This window comes from Zootoca vivipara, chromosome 13 (genome assembly GCF_963506605.1).
Source record: "Zootoca vivipara chromosome 13, rZooViv1.1, whole genome shotgun sequence".
NCBI lineage: Eukaryota > Metazoa > Chordata > Lepidosauria > Squamata > Lacertidae > Zootoca > Zootoca vivipara.
In genome coordinates this window covers 22,407,783-22,434,852 of record NC_083288.1, presented here as the reverse complement: position 1 = coordinate 22,434,852, position 27,070 = coordinate 22,407,783, and the positions used below count along the sequence as shown (strand labels likewise).

Genomic DNA, 27,070 nt, shown 5'->3' with positions numbered 1-27,070 from the left:
TATTAGTCTGAGGGACACGTTCTTTTTGGGGCAACATTTCAGGTTTCATAGGCCACTGCTGGCCAGGGCCAAAGGCAAAAGTGAGCAGATCAGTGAATGTAAATTTTACCTTTGTGCAGCAGCGCTAGGTTTTGACTCGCACTCAACTCACTCCTCTTTATCCTCCATGCCAGGAAGCTAAGGGGCATTCATTGACACATTCCAGCCAAACAAAAGACTTTTGAGAAGAGTGCAGGCCCCTCAGCAAGGGGTGTGGCCTGGGGAGAGTGTGGGGCTAATAGAAAGGCTTAGTAAGGCACATTTGGCACAAAATACAGCAAACCAATCTCAGCAGTTGTCACGCCAATTGTATGGTTCAGTTCTGGCCCGTTGCATGAACCCAAGCAGCTCTTCAGCCCCAAGTACTCATGGAACTTAAGGGGGAGACTTCCTGGGTTGAGACACATGAAATAACATTATCTTGAACTAGTGCTTTTTTGGTTAAAAACAACAACAAGAGGTACTGGTCCTCGTACACCAGTGTGGTGTAGTGGTTAAGAGCGGTGGACTCGTAGTCTGGTGAACTGGGTTTGATTCCCTGCTCCTCCCCATGCAGCTGCTGGGTGACCTTGGGCTAGTCACACTTCTCTGAAATCTCTCAGCCTCACTCACCTCACAGAGTGTTTGTTGTGGGGGAGGAAGGGAAAGGAGATTGTTAGCTGCTTTGAGAATGGCGGAATATCAAGTTCAAACTCTTCTTTATATGTGGAGGAAAGTGCCTAAACCTAAGAATGATAATACACACACAGAGCAAAGAGTGTAGCATAATGAAAAAGAATAAACATATCAAGAATTCCTTGGCTAATTAAAGCTTGGTGTTGCCTTCGATTTGCATTCCAGTCCACATACACTTCCCAAAGATTCAAGGAAAACAATTTTCTCTGACTTTATCTTCCCTTAATTAGTTTGTGGCGCCTTCCAAGTTGTTTTTTTCCCCCAGGTAGGCAAAGCCATGAGTCAGGTCACAAGTTAACCCCATCATCCACAGACCACATACAGGTTTTAATTTTTATTATTATTTTTTTAATATAATGGTCCATTTCCTTCAGACCTTGCATGTTAGCATTAACAAGTTCCGCCAGTGTTCTGTTTTTCCTTCACTCCCAGACCAGCCTGCTCTCCGCCAATGCAGCCCGGGATGAGACTGCCCGCCTAGAGGAGCGCCGCGGCATCATCGAATTCCATGTCATTGGCAACTCACTCTCGCAGAAATCCAACAAGAAGATTCTCATGTGGCTGGTTGGGCTGCAGAATGTATTTTCACACCAGCTGCCTCGAATGCCCAAGGAGTACATTACCCGTCTGGTTTTTGATCCGTAGGTTGAGCAACGGCCCTGGTTCATCAGTGGTTGGGGGTAGGAACGGGTGTGTCATAAAGACAAGTGCTGTATCAACAGCACAACACCAGCCCCCCCCCAAAAAAATCATGAGTCTTTAGAGAGAGACCTGGGGTGGCGGCTGCGGCTGCCCAGAGGACTCCCGGGTGTGTGTGTGTGTGAGGGACTGCCAGCTCTGCAGGCAAGGGGTGATATAACTGGGCTCCTGAGCCCCACAGGGGTGCCGCAGAAAGAATGTAATTGGTCAAGGGAGCTGTGGACTCACAAAGGTTGAAAACCTCTTGCTTAGTCTCTTCTTTCCCCCTTGCTGTGCTGTGCAATATTGTTTGTAAGTAAGTTGTCCGGACACAGTTCCATTGCAGCGTTCTGTGGTTGACCCTTCCTGCTGAAATGCCACCTGATTGACAGAAGAAAACCATGCTTAAACAGAAAATAATAATCCACAATTCCTTTCTTTTAGTGTTCGGCACAATATATAGCCCAGCGCCCGACACTGCTGTTTCCATCTTAACCAAAAGGCTATTTTTAGGTGTTAGAGCAGGGATGAGGACTCACCGTGGCCCCAGTGGTCAGGAGCTGTAGGGAGTTGCTGAGAGTTGTACCCTAAAAACACCTCGATGGCCACTGGTCCCCCCATCCCTATGTTAGAATGCTTGTGAACATTCTGCAGCAGCTCACTCTTCCTGGGTTGTAGGCAGAGGTGTTTGTGCCATACTGCCGGCAGTGCCTCTCTTGTCTATTCTAATAAAAGGACAGAGGGTTTATTCGCGTTCAGGCTTAACCGTGTGTAACAATCATTCCTGCCTCCCTGGATATTTCAGTTTGTTCAGGTGGAGCAAGGAAAACAAAATAAGATCCCTCAAATTTCCAGAATTCTATAAGAGAAGCTAGGACTGTTAAAAGTGGGGGGGGGGGGAGATTGTTTGCAGATTACGGGCAGTCGCCTATTTATTTATTTATTTATTTGGTGCATTTAAAATACACTTTTTTCTCCAAGGAGCTCAAGGTGGTGTCCATTCTTCTCCCCCTCCTCATCTAGTCCCCACAACAATCTTGTGAGGTAGGTTAGGCAGAGAGGCAGTGGCTGACCCAGGGTCACCCAGTGAGCTTCATGGCCAAGTGGGGGTTTTGAACCCTGGTCTCCCACGTCCTAGTCTAATGCTCTGACCACTATGCAACACTGCTGTATATCCCTTTATTCAATTCAGTCCAGGAAAGGTATAGAGTGGGATGAGAGAATAATGATGCTCAGCATTCCCCTCATAGGAATATAGGAAGCTGCCTTATACGGTACTGAATTAGTCTGTAGGCCCATTTTTGCCCAGAATTAGCTATGCTGACTGGCAGCAGCTCTCCCAGTATTTCAGACAAGAAATCTTTCCTAGCCCTACCTGGTGATGCTAGGGTTTGGGCCTAGGGCCTTCTGCACGCAGAGCAGATGCCGTGCCTCTGCGCTACGGCTCTTCTGCAGTCCAGACGCTTCCATTCGTTGCTTTTCTTTTCTTCACAGCAAACACAAGACTCTGGCACTGATCAAGGATGGCCGAGTGATCGGCGGCATCTGCTTCCGAATGTTCCCTACCCAGGGGTTCACAGAGATTGTCTTCTGTGCTGTGACGTCCAATGAGCAAGTCAAGGTAGGGTTGCTGAAGGTGGATTGTGTTGCGATGTGGGGTGTGTGTGCTTGTGTTATGTGTTATGTGTATGTGTGAGTCTACCTGGCCAGGAAGGGCAATAGACCAAGGCAAGGGGTGGAACTGAGCTCTACAGTAACATTTGAGATCCTGCAGTCGATCGTAACCAAGTGCAAAGCATCCAGAAAAGTGTGAGCAAATTTAGAAAGCGTTCACCATTCCCCCCTCTAACCATATTGCTGTCGTTGTTAATAAAGAGGTTGCTCTGATTGGATGGGCATATTGGGCAGGAATATGGGGAAATGGATAGGCCAGAAATGGGTTCCTACAAATAGTAGTAGTAGTAGTAGTAGTAGTAGTAATAATAATAATAATAATTAATAAATTTAACTATACAGTGGTACCTCGACTTATGAATGACTCGACTTACGAATGTTTCGAGTTACGAACAGAGTTCCATCCGCCATTTTGGATGCGGTTTAGATAGGATTTTTTCGACTTACGAATTTTTTAGATAGGATGTTTTCGACTTACGGATTTTTTAAAAAAATTCCCCATTGGCTTCGACTTACGGATTTTCCGACTTACGAAGGTCCGTTCGGAACGGATTAAATTCCTAAGTCGAGGTATAACCTTTAGAAGACATCTGATGGGGGCCCTGTCTAGGGAAGCTTTTTGATGTCTAATGTTTTATTATGGTTATATATGCTGGAAGGTGTTCAGAGTGGCTGGGGCAAACCCAGTCAGATGGGCGGGGTACAAATAATGAAGTTGCTATTACTATGATTTCATTCCAAGGGACTCCAGAATTATCCAAAAAAATGGCTGGGTTTTAATGTCCCGCTCAAGCAAACCACACTTCACTTATATGCATGTTGTCTCTACATACCTGTACAACGGGGACCTGCAACTTACTATGTGGCATTCTGCTGTTCAGGATTCCCCTCCTATCCCTTCCTGGTTTTCTTTCCCCAATAGAAAGCATTACAATGATTGCTCAGAAGTATTGCTTTTAGCATGCTCAGTCCACACTGAACTGTTTCCTATCTGGTATCTGAAGAAGTGTGCATGCACACGAAAGCTCATACCAATGACAAACTTAGTTGGTCTCTAAGGTGCTACTGGAAGGAATTTTGTTTCGACTACGTCAGACCAACACGGCTACCTACCTGTAACTGCTGTTGGGAGATTCATTCCCCGTCTGCAGTCATAGGTTTATTGTATATCATATGACTGTATGTGTTTTGTTCCCACAAAGTGGATGTGACGTAGACAGGATGTTTGTCTTATTGTGTTCCTAAGTGGGACTGTTGTCTCCTTTGTTCTTTCTCTTTACTGGCTGTGATGCTAGAGAGAGGGAGCCATAATGTAGAGCCCCCAGTTTGTTTATATGTAAATAAAGCAGTTAAGCCTTATTTACTGGCTTGTGTGTGTTGTGCTTCACGTTTGTGAGAGCAATCGCAATATGCTCTGTGGGTCCAGTCTAACAACTGGCCCCCAGGGACGGCTTAATGCCATACGAGTTTGATAGTTATGTATCTATCTACCTATTATACTGATAACTCCCTTAAAAAAAGATTCTTAATGCCAGAAGAATAGTAATTTAATTTCCTCAGAATTTTAAAATTCCCCCCTCAGAATTAATTAAAAATCAGTGGTAACGTAATGTGCCCATGCTTATGGCATTCACTGTTCCATATTTATTACCTCTGAATTTCTTTACCGGTCATTACTTACCTCAGAATCAATTTTAAATGGAACTCATTTAATTTTTTGTGATGCTTAATGATATCCTGGGTTTTCCTGCATGACTCCTCAAGTCATCAGATTCTTTCCTCCCCAGTGGTTTGCCACTCTCATTATTTCCGCATTCTCTCTTATGTCTCCTTGCAGGGTTATGGGACCCACCTGATGAATCACCTGAAAGAATACCACATCAAGCACAGCATCCTGTACTTCCTTACCTATGCTGATGAATATGCCATTGGCTATTTCAAGAAGCAGGTACTACAGAATCGCTGGTGAAGATTTATATAGAACCAGCTTTTGCCTTCATGGTTCCATAAAGAATTCAGAAGTGGCTCTCCAGTAGTCTCTGTGACAGGACTTGCAGTGAATTTATCATGGTTATTGAAATCTTGTTCATTCTGTTGTTGAACTGAGGCACTGTCAAGCAATTCCTTATTAATGTTATGAGGTATATTGCCACATGGTACTGCTTTGAAACTCAATTTTGTTTGCCAATTGCATTTATTACCACCTGTAGTTTGATGTATTAGGTTGGACGCAGACTTAATCAGTTGTTTTTGGTTCATGTTAAAATCAGTGGGGCTTAAGTAGTGGCTAATTTGGTAGGGCAAAAGTGTTGTGCAGCTAACTCAGGCCCCATTTAGAGCAGTCACAACTTCCTGGGAACTGTAGTTTGTTAAAGGTGAGAGTTGTTAGAAGACCCCTGTTCCCCTCATGGAGCTACAATTTCCGGAGTTTCTTGGGAAGGGGGATTGAATGTTACACCAGTCTGGGAATGGTAGTTTTGTGAGGGGAATAGGGGTATCCTAACAAATCTAAACTACAGTTCCCAGGATTCTTAGGGGGCAGCCATGACAGTTTAAAAGTGGTGTGATACTGCCTTAAATGCATAGTGCAGATGGGGCCTTAGCCTGGTTCCAAGCTGTTGTTATGTTGGCTGCATTGACAGTCTTTTCTGTTAGCTGCTTTTTGGTTTCCTTTTGAGAGAGAGAGAAGTGAGTGGTTACTATTAAGTGAAATGAAAAACTGCCACCTGCACCTTTTCATGCCTGGCCTGTGGGATTGGGAAGCTCTTCACAGTTCTGTGCTGAAAGAAAGATCACAGTTGCTCCCCAGAGGACTTTCAACCTCGAACAGAAAGGCACAAGTCAGGGCCGGCGACTGGGAGGACCTAGTGCTTTTTTTGCTAGAAAAAAATATTTATGAGGTGCCGGTACTTGTGGTGTTAGAGAGTGTTGTGGGTACCAACACAAAATGGCTGCCAAGGGCAACAAAAAAAGAGATGTTGATACTCCATACCAGTGAGTTCTTCCACATAAAAGAGCCTGTGTATGTCTGTGGGGAGACGAGGCATTCGCTTTTGGGCAGGAGAAGTCCGCGGAGCTTTCAAAAGCAAGTATTTGACTCTGAGCCTGCGAATCTCATACATATAAATGTGAGCTTTGACATGCTCAACATGTACCAGACTAGGTATGACTTCCTCAGTGCTCAATGCCAAAGACAGCATGCGTACATTTTGCAATGCAAAAGGTGGCTGTTTTGCACAGAGCTAATTGAGCAACCTGGAGCCTTGGCTTTTGAGTCAGCATTCCATTCTCATAAGGACTAGATACTTCCATTGTGTTGGGGAGGAAAGAGGGAGCTAGGGTCAAAGCTTTCAGGCGAGAGAAGGGCACCATCTCAGTACATGAATAGGTTCGTGCCTCTCTTTGCTAAGGTGGTATTATTATTATTATTATTATTATTATTATTATTATTATTATTTGTTCTGAAAAATGAATGGGCCTTTCATCTCTGGCCTCCAGGGCTTCTCCAAAGACATCAAAGTCCCCAAGAGCCGATACCTTGGCTATATCAAGGACTATGAGGGCGCCACCTTGATGGAGTGCGAACTGAATCCCCGGATCCCTTACACAGAGCTCTCTCATATCATCAAGAAGCAGAAGGAGGTGAGGAGGTAGAAAAGGAGGAAGGTGAAATGTGCAATTGTGCCCAGAATTCACTATTCAGAAGGTTACCAGTGGCTGCTTCGAGGAGGGGCTGTAGATCAGTGGTAGAGCATCTCAGCTCAGTCCCCAGCATCCCCAGGTGGGAAGGACCTTTACAGGAGCCACTACCTGCCAGTGTAGACAATTCTGAGCTATAAGGTCCCAATGCTCTCATGCTGTAGAAGGCAGTTTCCTGTGCACCCCATCCTGAAGTACAAATTATTATGAAACAAAAAACGCCACGTGCTGTATTTGTGTTGAATTCGGAATGTCACCAACCCAGAGAAACATGCCTTTTTGATTCTGGCCTGTCGCCCGCTCTCTGCTCTGCAAAGACACAAGTTTAACAAGCCTTTAGTTGGGTGGTCCATTACGGCCTTTCCCCTGGAGCTGGTCCTGCAGGGGTGTGCTGTGGGGGTTGCAGTCCAAGCTACACCACCTGCTCTTTTCTCCCTACAGATCATCAAGAAGTTGATAGAGAGGAAGCAGGCCCAGATCCGCAAAGTCTACCCCGGCCTCACTTGCTTCAAGGAAGGTGTTCGGCACATCCCTATCGAAAGCATACCAGGCATCCGTGAGTGCAGCTGGGTTGTAGCTGGGTAGTATTTGGGAGAGTGGGCAATTTAGGGTGATGACTTTTTTACAACCTCATTTCCCTGTATCATAATTTGATGAGCTTTCATTAAAGATTAGATAAAATCTTACTTTCAAAGAGATTTGATTAAAAAAAAACCCTCACGCACAAAATGATTTTTAAAAAATTATTTATCAGTTTTTTGACCATTTTTGAAGTCACTGTAAGCAGATATAAAATTGAACCCAAGCTTTAGAGTCACATATATACAACATTATATAGGGTCATCAAAGACACAAGGAAGCTTTTTGTAGCTGCAGTATCAGTATAGACGCCGCTAGAGGACGATGTTTTGCTACCTCTCCTGTAGGTTCTTTTTCCAGCATGCCCGGCAGGGTCTGCTGGCTGAGTTTTGAGGTCCCAAAAAGGGGCTTTTACCTTGCGCAGGTGTGACATTTGTATACCCTATGTTGCTAAGAACACTCCCCATTGTGGAATGTGGTGTTGTGTCCAAATTTGATACGAAATATATATAGAATTGTTAATACAATTTTATGAAATGGTAAAACGGCATACAAAAAAAAAAATCAAAAACGGTTTGTGCGTGACCTTTTTTAATATTTCAATGGAATATACCTCATTTTAGTCATTAATAGGCAAAAGTTCATCCATTTGTGCTACAGGAAATAATTTTTGAGGGAAAAAAATGAAAAAGTCATCACCCTAGTGGGCATGGCTTGTGGCGATGTATCAAGTAAATGTGAATAGTGCTGGGATGGGAGCAACTTCTTGCATGGTCTCTGGCAGCTTCCACCCAACCTGTGGCCTTCCAGGTATTCTGGACCCCAGCTCCCATCAAGGCCCAGCCAATGTCTCCAGTTGTCAAGGGTGATGGGAGTTGTAGTCCAGCAACAACCATCCGGAGCGCACCAAGTTGGGGAAGGTTGAACTTGGGCGTGTCTTTTTCTCACCTTGCAACCCTTCACTGCTTTCAGGCATCAGGGATTGCCACAATGACAAGCTTGTTGAAAGGGTTCTGACTTGGGGCAAACAAGATGCCCTTGTTAGGTTCTTATAAGAGGATTAGACCAGTGTTTCCTGAACTTGGCTCTCCAGCCGTTTTGGGACTACAACTCCCATCATCCCTAGCTAGCAGGACCAGAACTGCAGTCCCCCAAAAAACTGGGAGACCCAAGTTTGGGAAACACAATGGATTAGACAAATCCATGGAGGACAAGGCTGCCAATGGCTAGTAGCCACAATGGCTATGTTCTGTGCTACTGTCAGAAACAGTATTCCTCTGAATACCAATTGTTGGGAATTGCAGGTGGGCAGGATGCGGTTGCACTCATGCCCTGCTTGTGGGGTTCCCACAGGCATCAGGCTGGGCACTGTGAGAACAGGACGTTGGGCTAGATAGGTCATTGGCCTCATCCAGCAGGGCCCTTTGTACATCCTTGTGAAGGCATGGTGGCAGATCTCTAGCAGAAGAGGCCAATAATCTCCTCCCCATTGCCACCACCATGATGGCGCCATACTCCTCTGTTCTAAAGAGGTACCTATTTCAGCGGCTTCATCGCCTCTCCTCCAGAGAAGACCAGCCAAGGAGTGTGTGGTGTGTCAAGGGGGCAGCTGGAGGTAGAGGGCCTTTTGTGATCCCCAGCAGGTCCCTAATTTGGGGTCACATGGGCTGTGTTTTGCTTTTTTTAGCTGTGTTTTCTTCTCATCAGAGTCTGGTCAACAGCCAAGTATAAAACTGGAGAAAATGTTTTCCCCAGGTGACACTGCAGACTGGTGAATTTTCAGCAAAGGACACCTTTTGGGGATGTGACCTCAGCCAGCACTCACTCATCTGGGATTAAGATGGGAGGAATGCCTGTGTTGGAAGATAAAAGACACAGGGAAATATGAAGCCCAACACTTAACATCTTTTTCTGTGTATAACACACCCTCATGTACAAGACGACCCCTATTTTCGAACCCAAAATTAAGAAAATCAATATGGGGGGGGGAGATCACTCTGAGTTGTTGAGGTTTTTGGAGGGAGGTCGCCCTTTTGTTGGGGAAGTCGCTGTGACCAATCGCCCACACGCCTCGCCACAGCTGCCAATCGCATGCCGCAGTCCCTGCTGATTGTCCACCCACCTCGGTGCAGCCACAAATTGCACGCCCGCTCTCCACAGCTGCAGCCAATTGCCCGCATGCCCGCAACCCCCTCTCTGCATTCACTATCCATATATAAGACGGACCCCAAATTTTGCCTAATTCTTTTTAAAGGAAAACATTATCTTATATGTGGGAAAATGTGGTGTTTTTACAAATTGACTCTAGCACTGTGGGGACTGCTGCTTGCTTGCTTGCTTGCTTGCTTGCTTGTTTCTGAGCTGGTCCTGGGTCATTTGTTACTTTTGTAATGATATGGGGACTCTCCTTCCTTTCCAGGAGAGACGGGATGGAAGCCATTGGGGAAGGAGAAAGGGTAAGTCGTGTGGCAATTTTCATGTTCTCCCCCTCGCAATGCTTCCTCTCTCTTGCAGCAGCAAGAACTTGGCCCTACCTTAAGAGAGTCATTCAAATCTCTCTTATTAGCTGATGTTGTAGACTATGAATTTATCTTGCAGGAAGGAGCTCAGGGATCCTGACCAGCTGTATACAACCTTGAAAAACCTCCTAGCGCAAATCAAGGTGACTTGTCTGAATGACAATTTGGGGGGGGGGACGGTGCAGGGAGTTGGTGGTGCAAGCAAGAAGATTTCTCCAGCTGATGTAGCAGAGGAATAGTTGCATGTTACAGTCCTAGTTTCTCAGTACAGTGGTACCTTTAGTTACGAACTTAATTCATTCTGGAGGTCCGTTCTTAACCTGAAACTGTTCTTAACTAGAGGTGTGCTTTCGCTAACGGGGCCTCTTGCTGCCGCTGGGCCGACAGCACATGATTTCCATTCTCATCCTGGGGCAAAGTTCTCAACTTGGGGTAACTCTTCCAGGTTAGTGGAGTTTGTAACCTGAAGCGTTTGCAACCTGAGGCATTTGTAACTCGAGGTACCACTGTTTTGCCCAACCCACACTCAACTGCGGAAATATATCCTTGCCCAGCCCATCTTCAGAATATGTTTGGGGCATTTTTGGTTTGTGCGTAACAGGGGTGACAAACTGAATCCCTTATTCCCCTGCCCACCAGAAGGCTAGCTTTGACAAGGTGGGTGGGAGTGCTCACCTGTCAATCACCTGGCATCAGGTGATTGACTCACCTCCCAAAGTTCAAAGAGCATCACTGTAAGTGTGCGTCAGCTGGTCAGTAGTCCCTGACCACTGGTCCTGTTAGCTAGGGATGATGGGAACTGTAGTCCCAAAACACTTGGAGGGCTGGAGTTTGCCTATGCCTGCACTAGGAGCACCTTCAGAGGAGCTCTCTGCAGCAGCCTGCAGAGGAAAGAATACTGCATTTGAAGGAAGCAGTTTGAATCAAAACCACTTCCTCTGTGGGCTGGAACGGGACCAAATTGATCTTGATGATTAGGCTCCTGCGCTGGAGGTTTTCCGCGGCTCACGGTGTGAATGGAGGCAGATTGTGGGTGGTGTAAGGGCCTTTTGTTTTACAAGTTTTGCAAGATGCACTAAGGTTTTTTTTAAAAAAATAAATTTTAAAAAAGCTGTTTTGTTATAAACGCAAACTGAAAACTTTTTCAGGCTCCAGCCCACTTATTATTGTTTTTCCTAGCTTTTTCTCTGGCCTTAAAAGATCAACCTTCTTGCTTAGCTCTTGTACACATATTTTAACAACAACAACAACAACAACAACAACACTTTATGAACTGGAGACCGTTTCCAAAATAGATTAAAAGCCGTTAAAAAAAAAGATCTAAACAGGGAGAATAAATCTATTCCATTTATTAAAAGCGAGGTTCATAATGTGTGCATGCTTTTGAGTTACGCAGAACTTTTCCTCTGGCTGGATGTTTAAAAGGGTAAAAAGGGATAAGAGGGTTTTAAAAATTGTTTCTGGCTGAGTCCTGCCCTCTGCCAATATAACCGTTTCTCTTTTTAAATTTCTTTTAACTTCTAGCCAGAGGACTGTGTTACTTGAAAAGCTTGCAAACCATGTTGTGAATCTCAGTTAGTTCTAATAAACATCTTTAATCTCCCTGTTTTGGAAAGGTGGTATCAATGTTCTAGCTAACTGGCTCTTTTTCTCCCTCCTGGCCAGACCCATCCCAGCGCCTGGCCGTTCATGGAACCGGTGAAGAAATCTGAGGCTCCTGACTACTATGAGATCATCCGTTTCCCCATTGGTAGGTAGTTTGACTTGGCTCTTGGTGGGAGGATTGAACAAAGTAACATGGAGTCAGTATGGCTGTTGTGAAAATATTTCAGATGACAGAATTGATGGAGATTAGTTCATGGATCGTAATAGTGCCACAGGGGTGAGGGGTGTGGATTTCAAATTCCTGAGACTTACCGCTTTTCTGTTGAGTGCATTAAAAGAGTTCCTAACTCTGCTGAGGGCAGAAATGAGCTTAGAAAGGTAAATTCAGTGTGATCTTGACATTTTTGGCTGCGTTCACTTGTGTATCTGTGGTTATGAAGAGGTGGAAACTGTTGTTCATTACATACTGCATTGCCCCCATATGATCTTCCTAGGGATAGATCCCCCCCAAAAAAAAACTTCAGAGAATTTCCTTCTTACAGGAATACAAATTGTCATTTGCTGATGGAAAGGGATAAACACACTACATAACGTTTTTTATTGCTGTAAATATTTGCACTATACATTTTAAGCATTATCATACCACTTGAAACAGTTACAGCTTCACGCCCAATGCACCTTGGGCTGAAGCCAAATGTCAGATGCGGCTTCCGCTTGAGTGCAGGAAGCTTCTGTAGCCAATTGGAAGCTGCACCTTGGTTTTCGAACGGTTTTGGGAGTCGAACGGATTAAGTTCGAGAACCAAGGTACCACTGTACCAACAAAACAAAACAAAACCTCAGTGGCAATTATATATAAAAGCAAAATGGTTCCAGTGATAAATGACAAAGCAGTGTTGATGATAACACAAACGTTCTGGTGTACTGGTAAGCTAATTGTGATAAAACCCTTGATTCAAGCCACGTGCAACAGAATGGATGAATTGTGATTGGCAGCTTCCAGCTAGAATCTCCCCTTTAAAAAATAATAATAATTCTCTTTTGCACTGGTGATGCTTCCTGCATAAGTGACCTTCTCCCCTCCAACCCCCTTGCCTCCTCCCCTGCCTCGTCAGACCTCAAGACGATGACGGAGCGGCTCAAGAACCGCTACTACGTCACCAAGAAGCTGTTTATCGCCGACTTGCAGCGCATAATCACCAACTGCCGCGAGTACAACCCCCCCGAGAGCGATTACTGCAAGTGCGCCAACACCCTGGAGAAGTTCTTCTACTTCAAGCTCAAGGAAGGGGGCCTCATCGACAAGTAGTAGCATCTGGGCTTATTCCCTCCCACACACACCTCCGTCCTTCCATCTTGTGGGAACTCTCTTCTGGCTTGTGGCGAACAGCTGGCCGCTTCTCTGCTGCCTTTTGCCGCGTCTCACGCACAAACCACATGTGGGGTTGGCTGGATAAAAGAGCTTTTCCTTTTATGTGAGGGGGCGTGGGATGCGCACGGGTGCCATCTCTGTTGCATGCTTCTCCTTGCCCCTGAACAGACTGGGATCTGCCATCGGCTCTCTTGAATTTCCGAGCCTTATCACTCCATCTGTTGGGTCTTCCTTCTTAGAAGAGAGTCATGTGGGAGTAGTCTGGGAGATCACGCGAGAAAAAGATTCTGAATCCTTGCATTATGCATCTGAAACATGTATTGAGGGATGTGAGAAGCCCCCACCCCCATTTTTCCGTATATGTCTGTGGGTTTTCTTGTGCTTCCATGTGTTGGGTAGGTTTTTCACCTGCGTGCACTTCATCCTTGCTTTAAAATTCAGCCATTTCTTCTTGACATATGAATGTAGAAAAGGAGCACTTGAGGGGTAGAAGAGGAGCAGGAGACTGGGGGAGACTTTATTACAGACTCGAGCAATAAAGAGGTTTCTTCCCCCCCCCAAAAAAAAAGTCTTTGATGGGACCATGAAAAACAGAAGCCCTTCTTTTTGTTTTTGGCTAGCTCACAACTTTCCCACTATCCTGTTTGAATGCTGTTGGCCTGTCCTGCAGAGCAGTGTTTCCCAAACGTGGGTCTCCAGCTGTTTTTGGACTACAGTTCCCATCATCCCTGACCACTGGTCCTGCCAGCTAGGGATGATGGGAGTTGTAGTCCAAAAACAGCTGGAGACCCACGTTTGGGAAAAGCCCTGCTGTAGAGGAAAGGACCCCTTTCGAACCTCAGGCTAAATCAGGCATCCCCAAACTTCGGCCCTCCAGATGTTTTGGACTACAATTCCCATCTTCCCTGACCACTGGTCCTGCTAGCCAGGAATCATGGGAGTTGTAGGCCAAAACATCTGGAGTGCCGCAGTTTGGGGATGCCTGGGCTAAATTGTGACTGCATTCACCAGGCAGCTCATTCCGTTTTCACGACTTTCCCCTAATAGTTAAGTTCCACTTTATATCTGAATTTTCACCTGACTTAAAAAGTCACTTCCAGAACTCTAGTGCAAGTTTAGTGCTCATTTATGTGTAATTTGCTTGGCGGCGGGGGTGTGTGTGTGTCTATTTGCAGATAATGTGGAAATGAGTGCTAAACTTGCCCTATACTTTCCAGTGTGGTTCCGGAAGTGGATATTACATTGTGTGAAAGCACAAATACAATGTGGAAATTAAACTTTTAGGAAAATGTCGCGGAAATAGAATGAACTGCCAGGTGAATGCAGCCAGGCAAACAAGTAAAGGGTACGGAGGGGGGTGGGAATAACCCCCTTGCTCACTTGCCAGGTTTTGCCCTCTCAAATTGGATTGGAATTTTACACCCCTCTGCTTGGTGGTGGTAGTGGCTTGGCTGTCTGATCTCTCTATCCACAACACAACGTATGACCCATTCCTGATTATTTTCTGTCCTGCACTTACGTCCCCACAACTATTTGATCCGCTGCATCTGAGTTTAGTGTTCATCTCTGCACTTAACAACTTTTGCACACAGACACTCTCCCACCCCCTCTGTCAAGACTAGCCAAGCTTTGGTGGGGGGAAATAATCAGGAACACAACTCGGTATCGGTAGTGCCAATGATTCCGTCCCTCTCATTGGAGCTCCACCCACCCGCCTGCCAGTCTTCAACACACACTTTCCTACACGTATATCTGTGAGTGTCTGCCATATTTGCTGTTTCCCATGCCTTGGTTTAAAGGAGGTATAGAGAGGATCTCAAATAGAGGCAGCCAGTTTTGCTGTTAACCAGATACATTAAAATGATCATGACGTGCGGTAAGTTGCCAAGTTGGCACAGCCGCTCTCCTCAGGCGCCCTATAAATTTTGTGGTGCTTAATATCTGTGCCACCATGTGGTGCGACAAAATTATAGCCCAGTTGTTTTTCCTCTTGGCCATGAGAGTACAATTGTGAGGACATTAAATGCCCTAAGCCACGCATGGGGAACCAGGGCCCTCGATACTTTATTGGACTCCAGTTCCCATCAGCCCTAGTCAGCGAGGCCCAAAGGTCGGGGGGTGATGGGAGTTGTAGTTAAACAGCATCTGGAAGCCCCACTCACCCCCCCTGTACTAAGAATTGCAGGCCTTTGTTGCAATAATTTCTGGGGTCTTGTGGTGAGAAAAACAAATGTGTAACACCCTAGACCAGCTTTTCTCAACCTTGGGTCCCTAGATATTAATGGACTGCAACTCCCATCATTCCTAGTCAGCATGACCAGTGGTCAGGGATAATGAGAGCATCTGGGGACCCAAGGTTGAGAGATGCTGCCCTAGATAATAGTGGCATTTTATTGGTGGCCTGTATATTTAATACAGGGAGTGTGAGCTGCCCACCCACACTCACTTTTTCCCTTCCAGCACAGGTGTGGGGAACATTTAGCCCCCTCCCACCATCCCTGGCCGTTGACTATACTTGCTAGGGCTGATGGGAGTTGTAGTTTAGCAACATCTGAAGGTTCCCCAGATTTCAGTAGGTATAGGGCAGGCATCCCCAAACTTCGGCCCTCCAGATGTTTTGGACTACAATTCCCATCTTCCCCAACCACTGGTCCTGTTAGCTAGGGGTCATGGGAGTTGTAGGCAAAAACATCTGGAGGGCCGCAGTTTGGGGATGCCTGGTATAGGGTAATGGGAAAGGAGGGTTGGAAAGTTGGGGTGGGTGGACAACTAGATTGTGTTCAGTTATCCAACCTGCTACTGGGGGATTTGCCCAGGTGGAATATACTCTGTTTTAAGTGCTTGCTGTCAGTGTCATCATTTTGTTGGGGCTGTGTGTGTCTGGTTAACACTTTTTCTGGGGTATTTGGTGTAAAACGTAACCCCCTCAGCTGCAAATTTGAATAAGAAAAAAAGGTTGCTGTGGGAAGTTAAGTCAAAGATCTTCCACTTCATCCCGGTCCTTTCCTCCAACCTTGTGCATGCTCATCACCCTTCCCCCTCTCAATTACAGAGGAGTTGTTGTTTGTCCTTTAAGCCTCTGAGGAACCTTATAAAAGGGGAGTGGAGAGAGGGAGGGAAGCATTTGAGTGACGATCCACTTGCCTTCTCTTAAGTGACTGTTGCCTTATGTCCACCACATTTGTGAGCTTAACCTGTACAATTGCAGGGCCTGACTCTACCACTCTGGGCCTTTCAATAATGTTGCCATTCCATTTTTTTAAATACATAAAAGGAAACAAAAAAATAATATGTCTGAAATATAAAAGGTGTGTTGCTTTCTTTTTTGACCAACTATTGTAGGTTTTGTTGGAAACTTTACCCTTAATAGCGAAGTGATTGCATATGTTTCATTAGCTCTGGCTTTTCGGAGGGCAGGCTTGGTTAAATACCCAAATTATTTAATAAGCCAGGGTTCTTTCTTTTCTAGGTCATCTGTTCATAATTTGTATCCATAGATCTCGGCGGTTCACAACACAAATTACAATGCTAAGAAAAAGAGTCTGCTTGGTCTTTTCCCAATGCTGACTATGAAATAGCTTATGGAAACTTGCCTGTCATAGCTAGGGCCAGTTTGCATATGTAGTTTGCTAAAGTAGAACAGATAGCTTTTTAAAACATTGCTCAAAGAAACAAACAATTCTGGCACTGATATGTTTCATATTTACATAATGCTGGGGGACACACACACGTTCTCTAATATATTCTATACTCTTAATACAATAATGTTAGTGTTTTCACACAGCTACTCAAGATGAGGAAACCTACAGAGGACATGGCTTGTAAGCATTTAGGGCAAATAAATCCATCTTCCACACCATGCAAAGCATTTGGGATTGGTTCATATCCTGAAATAGCCAGTGTCACAGAACTTTGATTAAATGGCAGTAAACATGCAGAGGACAGTACTAGACTTCAAGTAAAGCCAAGTCTGGCAGTTTATAGTACCTTGGGGTGGGGAGCCTTTAAAACTATGCATACATACTGTTGTAAAATTTAAGCTGGTTCCTATGAACCCAGAGAAATGGATCTTGACCCAGGGAGAGCTCAAGGATCCAGGCAAGCAGACGAATTTAAGCGTCTCCTGCCCACCAAATAACAGAGACCAAACCAGGACTTACGAAGCAAGGCACTTTTATTTTTGCTGTTGCAACAGGGTCCTTCCTCTCACACAGGAGAACAAGGAAGGAACCCCAAACAAAGATGTCTTGCCCTTAAAAAGAAATTTGAAATTGGTTTCAGCCCACCCCCCCAGAAGCATCATCCATATGTCACAGAAGGGGTGTAGCCCAAGACCCCCCTCCCTAGATTCATCATAGGTACATCATGAAAGGGGAGGTCTGGTGGCAGTAATCTGAGCAGTCTGGACCCTGCCCCCTGCCCCCCAAAACCTAATCAACAAAATTGAGAGATATTTACATTTCCCTGTTTCCCAGCCAAGTTAATCACACCCTTTTGTCTGGCAGTCAGGTATCAGGATGCCAGGGATTATCACTTTAATTCCTGAGACAATGAGAAGGTTCCCCCCACCCCACTTCTTCCTTGCAGAGGAACACCTGGTCAGAGAGAGAGTCAAAATGGTGTCAGAAAGGCCTGTCTTCCTGTGCTGCTTCAGACATGTGCCTGTACATTCATGTACATGTTTTATGAACAATTATTATATATATATAGATATGACCTCAAAATTCTTATAACAATTCCCCATTTGGGGCTATAATTTTTCTTAAAAATTGTTGCCCCACAAAAGAATAACCAGATGTGTTGTTTTAGTACTTTGGGAGAAGCATTTCTCAAAAATGGTCTATGTATTACACTTAACAGGATGGTCCACCAATATTGACTGGAAAGTGCAGTTTGCTTGTTTACCCTTTTGTGTGTTCTCAGGTGTCAAAAGCTAGCTCTCCTCTGGTTGCACACCTCCAACGTGGCACAACAGCAACAATCCCTGGTGAATCCCCTTAGGGCTTTCATATTGACCATGTCGCCTGGCACTCACCATAGCTGCCACAGGTTTGGACATGTCATGAGAGAGATGCCTTTGCCTTGGGCTTTCTATGGGCCTTTATTATAGGCTCTGGCCTTGCACTGTAGGGAGTTGCCCAGTTGCTCTTAAAGGAAGAAAGCTACTTGCACCTTGGATACACTTGCCCAATTAGAACTGAAGCCAAATTAAAATTTATACAGCCCCATAAAACATGTCCAAATTAGTCAAATTTAACTCTAAAAGGGATCATTCCTGTTAAATCAAGACATAAATACCTTCATTTATCTGGTGTTTCATGGATCTTGGAGCTTATTCTTGGTAAAATGAGTAAAAACAAATTTAAAAAATGTGTAGAGAAGGTTGGCACACTGCAGAGTGCCAGGTGGGACAAGAAAATGTGGTCATAAGTTGATCTAATCTAAATACTGAACTATGCAATATCCTGATCCTTTAAAAGGCATACAATGCATGGCAATAATACAAAAAAAAAAAAAACATTGGGACACTATACATTTTTTTTTTTAAAAAAAACCCAACAATTAAACACAAAATTGGTTCACCTCCCCCTCCTTGTGGAAATAACATACTGTCAGACATAGTTCAATGTTTCTGTCGAATATCACGCAACATAAGACCTAATAATTATATATCAGTTGTATGTCTTGAGGCCATCATGATCTTGAGACAATTCCGGCTGCTTTTAAATCCTAGGGCACAGAGTCTTGAGGTCAAGGAGAGAGAATGTCCTTGCAATTCACTTTCCCCCTTTGTCCCAAAGTCATTTGACACATTTCAGTATTCCTATATAACACATAATGCACAAAACCTTCAAATTATTAATTATACGCCATTTGTATATCTTGAGGCAATCAGGTGAACTTGAGATAATTCTTGCTGCTTTTGCATGTATCTCCAACAAGGGGGTTTTCTTGTCTGCCTTCGAGTCACTGGGAGGAAGTTAACAGTACTTCTATAACAGCACTTCTAAACCTTGCTGAAACGTTATAGCTTTCTAGGTCCTCCTTCTTAGGTTGTGATCAAAGAGATAAAATGTCAATTTGGTTTCCTGTAAAACATCCTTTTGAAAATAGGCCTGCAGGGGGTTGGGGCCTGAAGATATAATTAGTTAAAAAATAATAGTGATAAATAGTCAAGAAAGGGGAGAATATTCTAGAAATTTCTTCTTGGGGAGCTGCAAATAATATAAGATCATAGTTATTTAATTACTGCTGTTATTGTCTACTCAGTCAGTTTAATTTACTTCACCTAGTTTGGCTGTGGAGGAAACAAAGGACAAAAATTTTGTTAATTAGGACACAATCGATAAGTTATTAACATTTTCCTTATGTGGTTCTGAATTCTCTTTGAGGTTCATGTATCTTGTTTGAAAGGGATTATTATTATTATTATTTACAGGAAAGAATGACTTAGATGCTACATTTGTATGTACAGAAAGAAAAAGTAGAAATACCAAAAAAAAAAAGATACAAAAATAAAACAAAATAAAATTTAGATTACCACTCACACAACAATTTTTACCTGGTTATTGTTAGAATAATTTCATAGACATAATGGAAAAACTGATATAATAAATGGAAGCAGATTATTTATAAGCTAAAGAGAAGCGCCAAAGAGAAATGAAATTACTGTTTGTATCTCCTCACTCCTCACTTTTTTTTTTTTTTTTTTTTGCTGTGGAAGAAAAGAATTGGCAAAACACTCAATCATTGCTACATTAGAAAAGGGAGGGTTATATTAACATAGGGTAATGCTTCGGGGTGAAATGCAAATGAGAGATAAGTATCCATCCTGAGTACCTGCTAGGAAAGAAATGGAGCCTTTTGTTTGCATAGTCTGTCAACTGGTAGACAGCAATTTTCTATGAATTTCCAAGTGTGGAGGGGCTTGTTTAGGTGGCGTCCCCCCCCCCATTGGGAGATAATTTTGCATTAAGGTTCTGAAAGAATTTCTCCACACCCTGAATCTCAGTATTCTGCTGGAAAGGGAAAATTATTTCATGTGAAAATCAGTCAGGAAATGTTCCTAAAATGTACAGAGTTTTGCATGTTGAACTGGAATTGGCAGCTTCTAAACAGTTGATGGTTCTCAATGGTTCTTTATCTATTTATTTTTACATAAGGAAATTTAAATTTAAGTTTCATGTGCAAAGCATAACCTTGAACCTCTTAATTAATTTATAAACTACTCAAGAGACAGACTTATAGTAGTACTCTGCTATTTATACCTGTGGAAAGAATCTGGCATGTTAAGATTTTTGGAACTTGGCAACCACTTAACCTTGATGGACCAGTAACACACATGAGGTTGTTTTCCCTCAGTGGTTCAAAGCTTTACATTAAGAAATTTGAATAATATTTCATGAGCAGATTATAACCTTTTCGCCCCTTAGTTAAAACCTCATTTTTCTCCTCTATTTTCCTCTTCAAGCTGACATAGCCTCTGTGCATGTACAGAGTTCATGATTCGGCAGACTATTGTACCATTTTTTAAAGTGCTGCACCTCTTGACAAAATTACCATCTGAATAAAGGAAGGGAAGGGGAAAGAGTAGATTTTAAAATAGGGTTAGATTTTACACAGAAACTCACTTTTCAGTGCTTACAAACACATTTTCTCTCCCTCCTTTTTGCAAGTTTGGAAAGGGTTGGAAGGGATCTTGAGTAATCTAGTCCACCCCTTCTGAAATATGGGGATCTCAACACTATCACTGCCCTTAGGATACACATACATTTGAGTACAGACGCCTGACTGGGAAGGAAACACAGGCTATGCCCTATCACGGAAGCACATGTGTGTACTAAGGGAAAAATAAGGAAGGGGAAGATTAAAAGTACCAACGTTATATAGAAGCCTTTAGCAAACCTTAAGATTGGATAAACAGTTTAAGAGGGAATTTACTTCCTTACTAAAACCATTCTGTCCATTTGAATCAAGGTTAAAGTGACTCAGATAGACATTTGCTGGCTATGGATCCTCTACTTTTAATAACATTTCCCTAGAAGGAACACCATATTCCATAGTCACATGGTGAAACATTACATACAGAGCACATGGCTCCCTTGTGACACAGACCTTAAATATTGTGAGTTCACAAACAAACATTTTTAAGGTTACAATCTCCCTTTTCCCTTCCCGCTCCCCCTTTCTGTACAGAAAGGGTAGGTATGCACATACACCCCTCTTTTACTCTCTAGAGAAAGATTGGGAAATGTTCAAGACTTTCATATGTGCTTAAACTTTAACCCTTAATAGAGAAAGTGATAAAAACTTATATAATCACTCCACAAAAACAACAATTACACTCTTGTTCCAACTCTGAAAACCAATAATCTTTCCTTGCCAGAAAGCAGAGCTGGGCTGAATTTCAACCCATCACCACATCAGACACATTGCCTTTCACATAGCTCTAAAATGGGGGTTAGAAGGGACCCTGAGGTCATTTAGTCTAACCCTCTAAGATACAGGATTCACAAGATTTGAATGAAAATACCAACTTTATATAGAACCCTTTAGCAGATGAGTTTTTTTCCTTAAGAGGTGATATCAGGAGCCCAACACAATTGAAGTTAAAACTAGACTCAGATAGACAATTCCTGGCTAAGGAAGCTCTACTTTTGACAAACAATTCACCTTTATAGGAATAGCTGTTCAATTTTCCTTTAGTATATTGTTATGAATTCACATTTGGGGTTTCCTACACACCGCTACGAATGAACAGAGAGGGGTAACCACAGCTTGACAGCTACGGCTACCCAGAGTCCTTCGCACCACCATTTCGCCGCCACAGCTTGGCTCTCCTTCCCTCCAGAGACCCGCACCCCCTCCGCAAGGATTAACATATTCAAACACCTCTCAAACACCTCCTAAAATCCACCATAAACTCTGCATTTCCCCTTCGCCTAAGGACAAGCATATGCAACCATAAACTCTGCATTTCCCTTCGCCTAAGGACAAGCATATGCAACCCTCGCCTAGACAATTATCATAGACCATTATCATAAACTCCACATTCCCTTGCTCCGTCTTCCCTCCTGTTCAAGACAAACAGCCCGATGAGTCACAGCCCAAGCTAACAATAATCCTGTCACGGAACTCAATGAGGCATAAGTAAACATTGTAACACTGACAGCCCGAAACCAAGAGACAATTGCTACAAGCCCCGATACAGCGTCTCCAGAGAAGAAGGGGGGGGGGGAGAAACCCAAATTCAAAGTGACACTTTCTAAACTCCACCAAGTAACGCAGCCCATCTTTATACAACCTTACCATTTTATACAAACCTTATACAAACTTGCTATGAACTTTTACCTTCTCGTGATTATATGCTTGCTTCTTGTGATTACATGCCTGCTGGCCTAATGTGCCTTAAATGTGAGAAACCCCTTATATCCCTTGAAAGGCGTCCCTCCCTACATGCCTAAGAACCTAACCACAACCTCCATATTACTCTTGATTAATTAAACTAGTGTTCCTCTGTATTAGAAAATAGGTTGTTAGTATCTCTTTGTATTAGAAAATCACTGTTTTATATTTTAGAACTGTATACGTATAACCACAACCTCCATATTACTCTTGATTAATTAAACTAGTGTTCCTCTGTATTAGAAAATAGGGTTGTTAGTATCTCTCTGTATTAGAAAAAATCACTGTTTCATATTTTAGAACTGTATACGTCAGGATGTATTAGAAATGTTTCCATACTTATTTTCTGTGCAACCCTTCTCTGACCCCAAGCCCCCCTGAAATCTCCCCATCACCGTCCCATACCCAACGAAGGAAGACACGGACAATAGAAGGATTAGCTTGACAACTTTATTCAAATTAAACATGCCATAGTCCATCTTCCCGCGGCCTCGAGGAAAACACCTGCCGGATGAAAATCACCTCATGGAAATCGTCAGGAAATCGCTCCACTCCTGCGCCCATCTCGAAAGATTGCCCACCTGTCGAAACAAAGGGGAGTGCCATCAACGACAGGAGAAGAGAGATTGACATCTCTCCATCTGAAAAGAAAAGTCATCTCCGCACCTAGCTAATCCGATCTCCCACCCGTCGCCCTTGTCTCCCCCTCCCTCCCAGTCCAGAGAATTCCATGCATGAACAGAAGGGTATATAGGGGGACTTCACCATTTCCCGGGGTCCTTCCTTTTTTCCAGAGGCAGGGACCCTACAGCTGTAGTTTTCTGCATTTTTTTTCAATAAAGGGATCTGTTTGTTTTCACTGACAGCAACGCGTGGTCTCTGTCATTTTCCCGGCGGAGGCGAACCAAGCGCAATCCCGGAGCTTCCAAGCCGCGCCTGTCCCTCTAACAGGGAAGCGCATTTTGGGGACAAATTTCCACGACAGTTTATGGCGAGCCAGGCAGGAGCCTTCGTTTAGCCGTACTCTGGGGGAGCCGTGGTTGGAGGGCCCAAGCGCACCCAGCCATTTGCAGGGGGGATCCCCTTCCCCGACTGTCCCTGGAGTTCTGGCCTAACTGGGATCCTTAGCGGGACCACACAGGGAAAACAAACAGGATCCAGACGGCCGTGGGGGTTGATTTTACAAGATTTTTCTTCTCCTGATTGTTGCGAGGTGACCAAGCTTCAGGAAAAGAAGGCAGCGCGCTGCGACGTGAGTATCAATAGGGAAATTGGCTTTTCGGGGTGGGAATTGTCACAGCAATCAAACTCTTTCCTATTTTTCATAGCCAAAAAAACCCAAAGCCCGTCGGAGTCTGCCCAGGCTGGAAGGTTTTGCGGCTGCCCTTTCCCTCCCCAAGGCTTGTTGTCCGTCGGAGTTTTGCCCAGATAGCAAGCCTTGGCAACTCTTCCTTCTCTCGCTTAGCTATCCCGGGTGAAGACGCCCCTCTGCCATGGCGACCTTTCTTAGGAATGACCCATGACCAGAGATTGCAAGTGCGCCCGTTCCCTTTTCCTACTTTGCATTCCTCAGGTCCGATCTGGCATTGTGTGGGCAAGCGTTCAGTAGGACCTGAGTCTAGAGTGTAAAAGGCAGGGAGATTGCTGTGGCACTATTAAATTTTGGGTGGGAGTAGGAGTCCTCCTCGGAGTGTGCCCACTTTCCTAGAACGTTTTCCTAAGGAGACTTTCCAAACCCCATTTTCCCTTAGAGAGCCCTTTAGCAAACCTTCCCAAGCCCACTTTCCTATCGGAGTCGGTCCACTTTCCTATCGGAGTCTGTCCACCTTCCTTAGACGTGCCCCAGGTTCCCCAGGAGTCCCCAGAACCCCGAGAGACCCCAAAGCCCCGTCGGAGACTGCCCAGGGCTAGAACTTGCGCAAGTGCCCCTTCGGAGACTGACCAGGGCAGAAAATGGGTGCACCCTTGTCCAAAGGGACATCGCTGCAGGCTTCAGGGGAGAAGGAAGCTCCGCCGGAGCTTACTTCTCGCCTGAACACTGACAGCCCGCTGAAATACGTCCTCAGCCACTGGGACGTCCTTTCAGACGGGAAGGGAATATCGCAAACCAAGTTGATGAAACTCTGCACAAAAGATTGGGTGAAAATTACTGCAAGGCAGCCCGCAGAACTGCGATGGATAAGGGAGGGATCCTTTAATCTGCAACGACTGGCCGCGTTGCGTGTCGCCCTAGAAGACCAGTACCCCCTCCAGATTAGGTACCTTGATATCTTTGAGAGCGCCCGAAAGAAGCTGAAGGGTGACAGCACAGCACCCCGACAAATGCCTATCGTCACCCCACTGAAGGGGCCCCCGCCATACCAAGAAGCTATGTTAGAAGAACCCTGCGAGATAGCCTCCCTAGCACAGAGGGCCCCCGTGGGATTGCCCCCGTCACCCCCAGCAGAGCCAGCTTCAGTGCCTGCTCCAGCTTCGGTGCCCGCTCCTGCCTCAGTGCCCGCTCCAGCTTCAGTGCCTGCTCCAGCTTCGGTGCCCGCTCCTGCCTCAGTGCCCGCTCCAGCTTCAGTGCCCGCTCCAGCTTCAATACCCGCTCCTGCTTCAGTAGCCGTTCCTGCGCCAGTGCCTGTTCCAGCCTTTCAGCCTCCTGCCTCAGTACCCGCTCCTGCTTCAGTAGCCGTTCCTGCGCCAGTGCCTGTTCCAGCCTTCCAGCATCCTGCCTCAGTACCCGCTCCTGCTTCAGTACCCGCTCCTGCTCCAGTGCCTGTTCCAGCCTTTCAGCCTCCTGCCTCAGTACCCGCTCCTGCTTCAGTAGCCGTTTCTGCTCCAGTGCCTGTCCCAGCCTTCCAGCATCCTGCCTCAGTACCCGCTCCTGCTTCAGTACCCGCTCCTGCTCCAGTGCCTGTTCCAGCCTTTCAGCCTCCTGTCTCAGTACCCGCTCCTGCTTCAGTACCCGCTCCTGCTCCAGTGTCTGTTCCAGCTCCGCAGTTGCCAGCGCCAACACCGCAGCCGCCCGCTACGACTCTCCAGGTACCCAATGTCGACGCCACAGCCAGCGATGGTCCTCAAAGCACCCAAGCCGCAGCCACTTCCATCCCGCCTGCTGCAAGCCCGGTTGCATCTCGAACCCGGAGCCATAGCATAGACGAGAGACTCCTTTTCAAATTTGTTGATATCTTGGATGCAGTAACTAAAGCGCCACGGACACAGCCTAAGGAGAAGGAAGGGGAAGGCGACCAGACCACAGACGCTGCAAAAGAGAAGGGCCAATTCCCCCTCAGATCTATTCCCCTCGCGCCAGTCGCCGCTGGGCAGCCACCTACCTACGCTTATGCCCACATCCCGTTTTCAACGTCAGACCTCATGAACTGGGCCAACCACATGAGAACCCTAAAGGACGACCCCGACCTCTGCTATCGACAAATTTCGGCCATTTTCTCCACGCACAACCCGACGTGGGCCGACGTCCACACACTCATACACACCCTCTTCAACGACGCAGAGAGAGAAGACATCTTCGCTAAAGCAAGGGAAGCGATCGAGAGGGAAGGCTTCCAAACCCTTCCAAGGAGACCTGCAGGGGCAGTCGGTTTAACCTCAGCATGCATCCTGACCGAACCTGACTGGGACTATAACAAGGAAGAGGGAATCTGGAGCCTAAAAATGTTCCGCAAGGCTATCCTAGAAGGCATAAAACTGGCAGGGAAGAAGGGCACCAATTGGACTAAAATACAATCAGTGACCCAAGGGCCAGACGAAAGCCCTTCCGCCTTCTACACCCGACTGTTGGCCGCTTTTAGAACCTGGGGAGGAATTGACCCCACCACCGAAGATAATCAAGTCATCGTTAGAAGCTTCTTCAAAACCCAATGCCAGCCTGATATCAAGAAGGTCCTCGATTTCCAATTGGGATACGAGGGAAAGCCCATCAGCGAAATCTTGTCCATAGCTAAGACAGTGTATGAAGGTCGAGACGAGAGGAAAAAGAAGGAGGAGAAACGCGAAAGAGAGGAAAATGCCCGCATTTTGGCTCTCGCACTCAGAGCACCATACCAACCTCTGCCCTATAGCCCACAGCAATCGTATAAATCATCCCCGGTCCCAGTGAGCACCCACCAACGGACTCAAGCCAGCCACCCCTACCACCAACAAGCACCGGCAGGGGGGCAAGCCAGGGAACATACCCGTCAGGGCTCCCCTATAGTCTGTTATGGGTGTCTGAAAGAAGGCCATTTCCGACGGGATTGCCCGGGACGTTTCAATCGAACCCACCCCATGCCCAACACTGGGGGACAGCCAACAATCAGCCCACCCTGGAACCCGCAGCCAGCCGGGGACCACCTGAACCCCTTCCTCCAAAATACCAGCCAACCACCCAGTTATTGACAATCAGAAGGGGATTCCGAATTGACAGCCCTGGCCTGCCCTACATTCCGTCTGTCCGCTAACGAACCCACCTGTACCATATCCATCGATGGCCACGAATACCGCTGCCTCGTCGACACAGGGGCCACCTTCTCTACGCTCAGTGATAGCCACCTACGACCCAGCTCTCAGAAACAACGTATCATGGGCATAGACGGAATCCCCCGAACCTGCAACCTCTCCGAACCCACCACTGTGACACTGGGACCCCTGACAGCCGAGCATTCCTTCCTCCTGACCTCCAGCCCCATCAACTTATTGGGACGGGACCTCCTGTGTAAACTCAAAGCAACCATCATGTGTAGTTCAGAAGGCATCTATCTACACATGCCAGAGGAATCTGTAATTACCTTCCAGGGCATCCTACAGGAGGAGAAACTACCTGACTTAGATATTCCCCCCGA

The 27,070-nt window shown here is 45.5% G+C and overlaps 1 protein-coding gene across 1 annotated transcript in view; it reads left to right on the top strand.

Annotated features, from left to right (window-relative positions):
* Window positions 1-19,423, top strand: part of KAT2A (lysine acetyltransferase 2A) — a 31,451-nt gene extending 12,028 nt beyond the window's left edge. The window contains exons 10-18 of the mRNA XM_035136327.2: window positions 1,147-1,355; window positions 2,887-3,013; window positions 4,904-5,014; window positions 6,565-6,708; window positions 7,207-7,321; window positions 9,764-9,800; window positions 9,943-10,006; window positions 11,529-11,613; window positions 12,583-19,423. Of these exons, the coding sequence (XP_034992218.1) occupies window positions 1,147-1,355; window positions 2,887-3,013; window positions 4,904-5,014; window positions 6,565-6,708; window positions 7,207-7,321; window positions 9,764-9,800; window positions 9,943-10,006; window positions 11,529-11,613; window positions 12,583-12,776 (1,086 nt within the window). The 3' untranslated portion in view covers window positions 12,777-19,423. The remainder of the gene's footprint in view (window positions 1-1,146; window positions 1,356-2,886; window positions 3,014-4,903; window positions 5,015-6,564; window positions 6,709-7,206; window positions 7,322-9,763; window positions 9,801-9,942; window positions 10,007-11,528; window positions 11,614-12,582) is intronic.
* The last annotated feature ends 7,647 nt before the right edge of the window (window positions 19,424-27,070 follow it).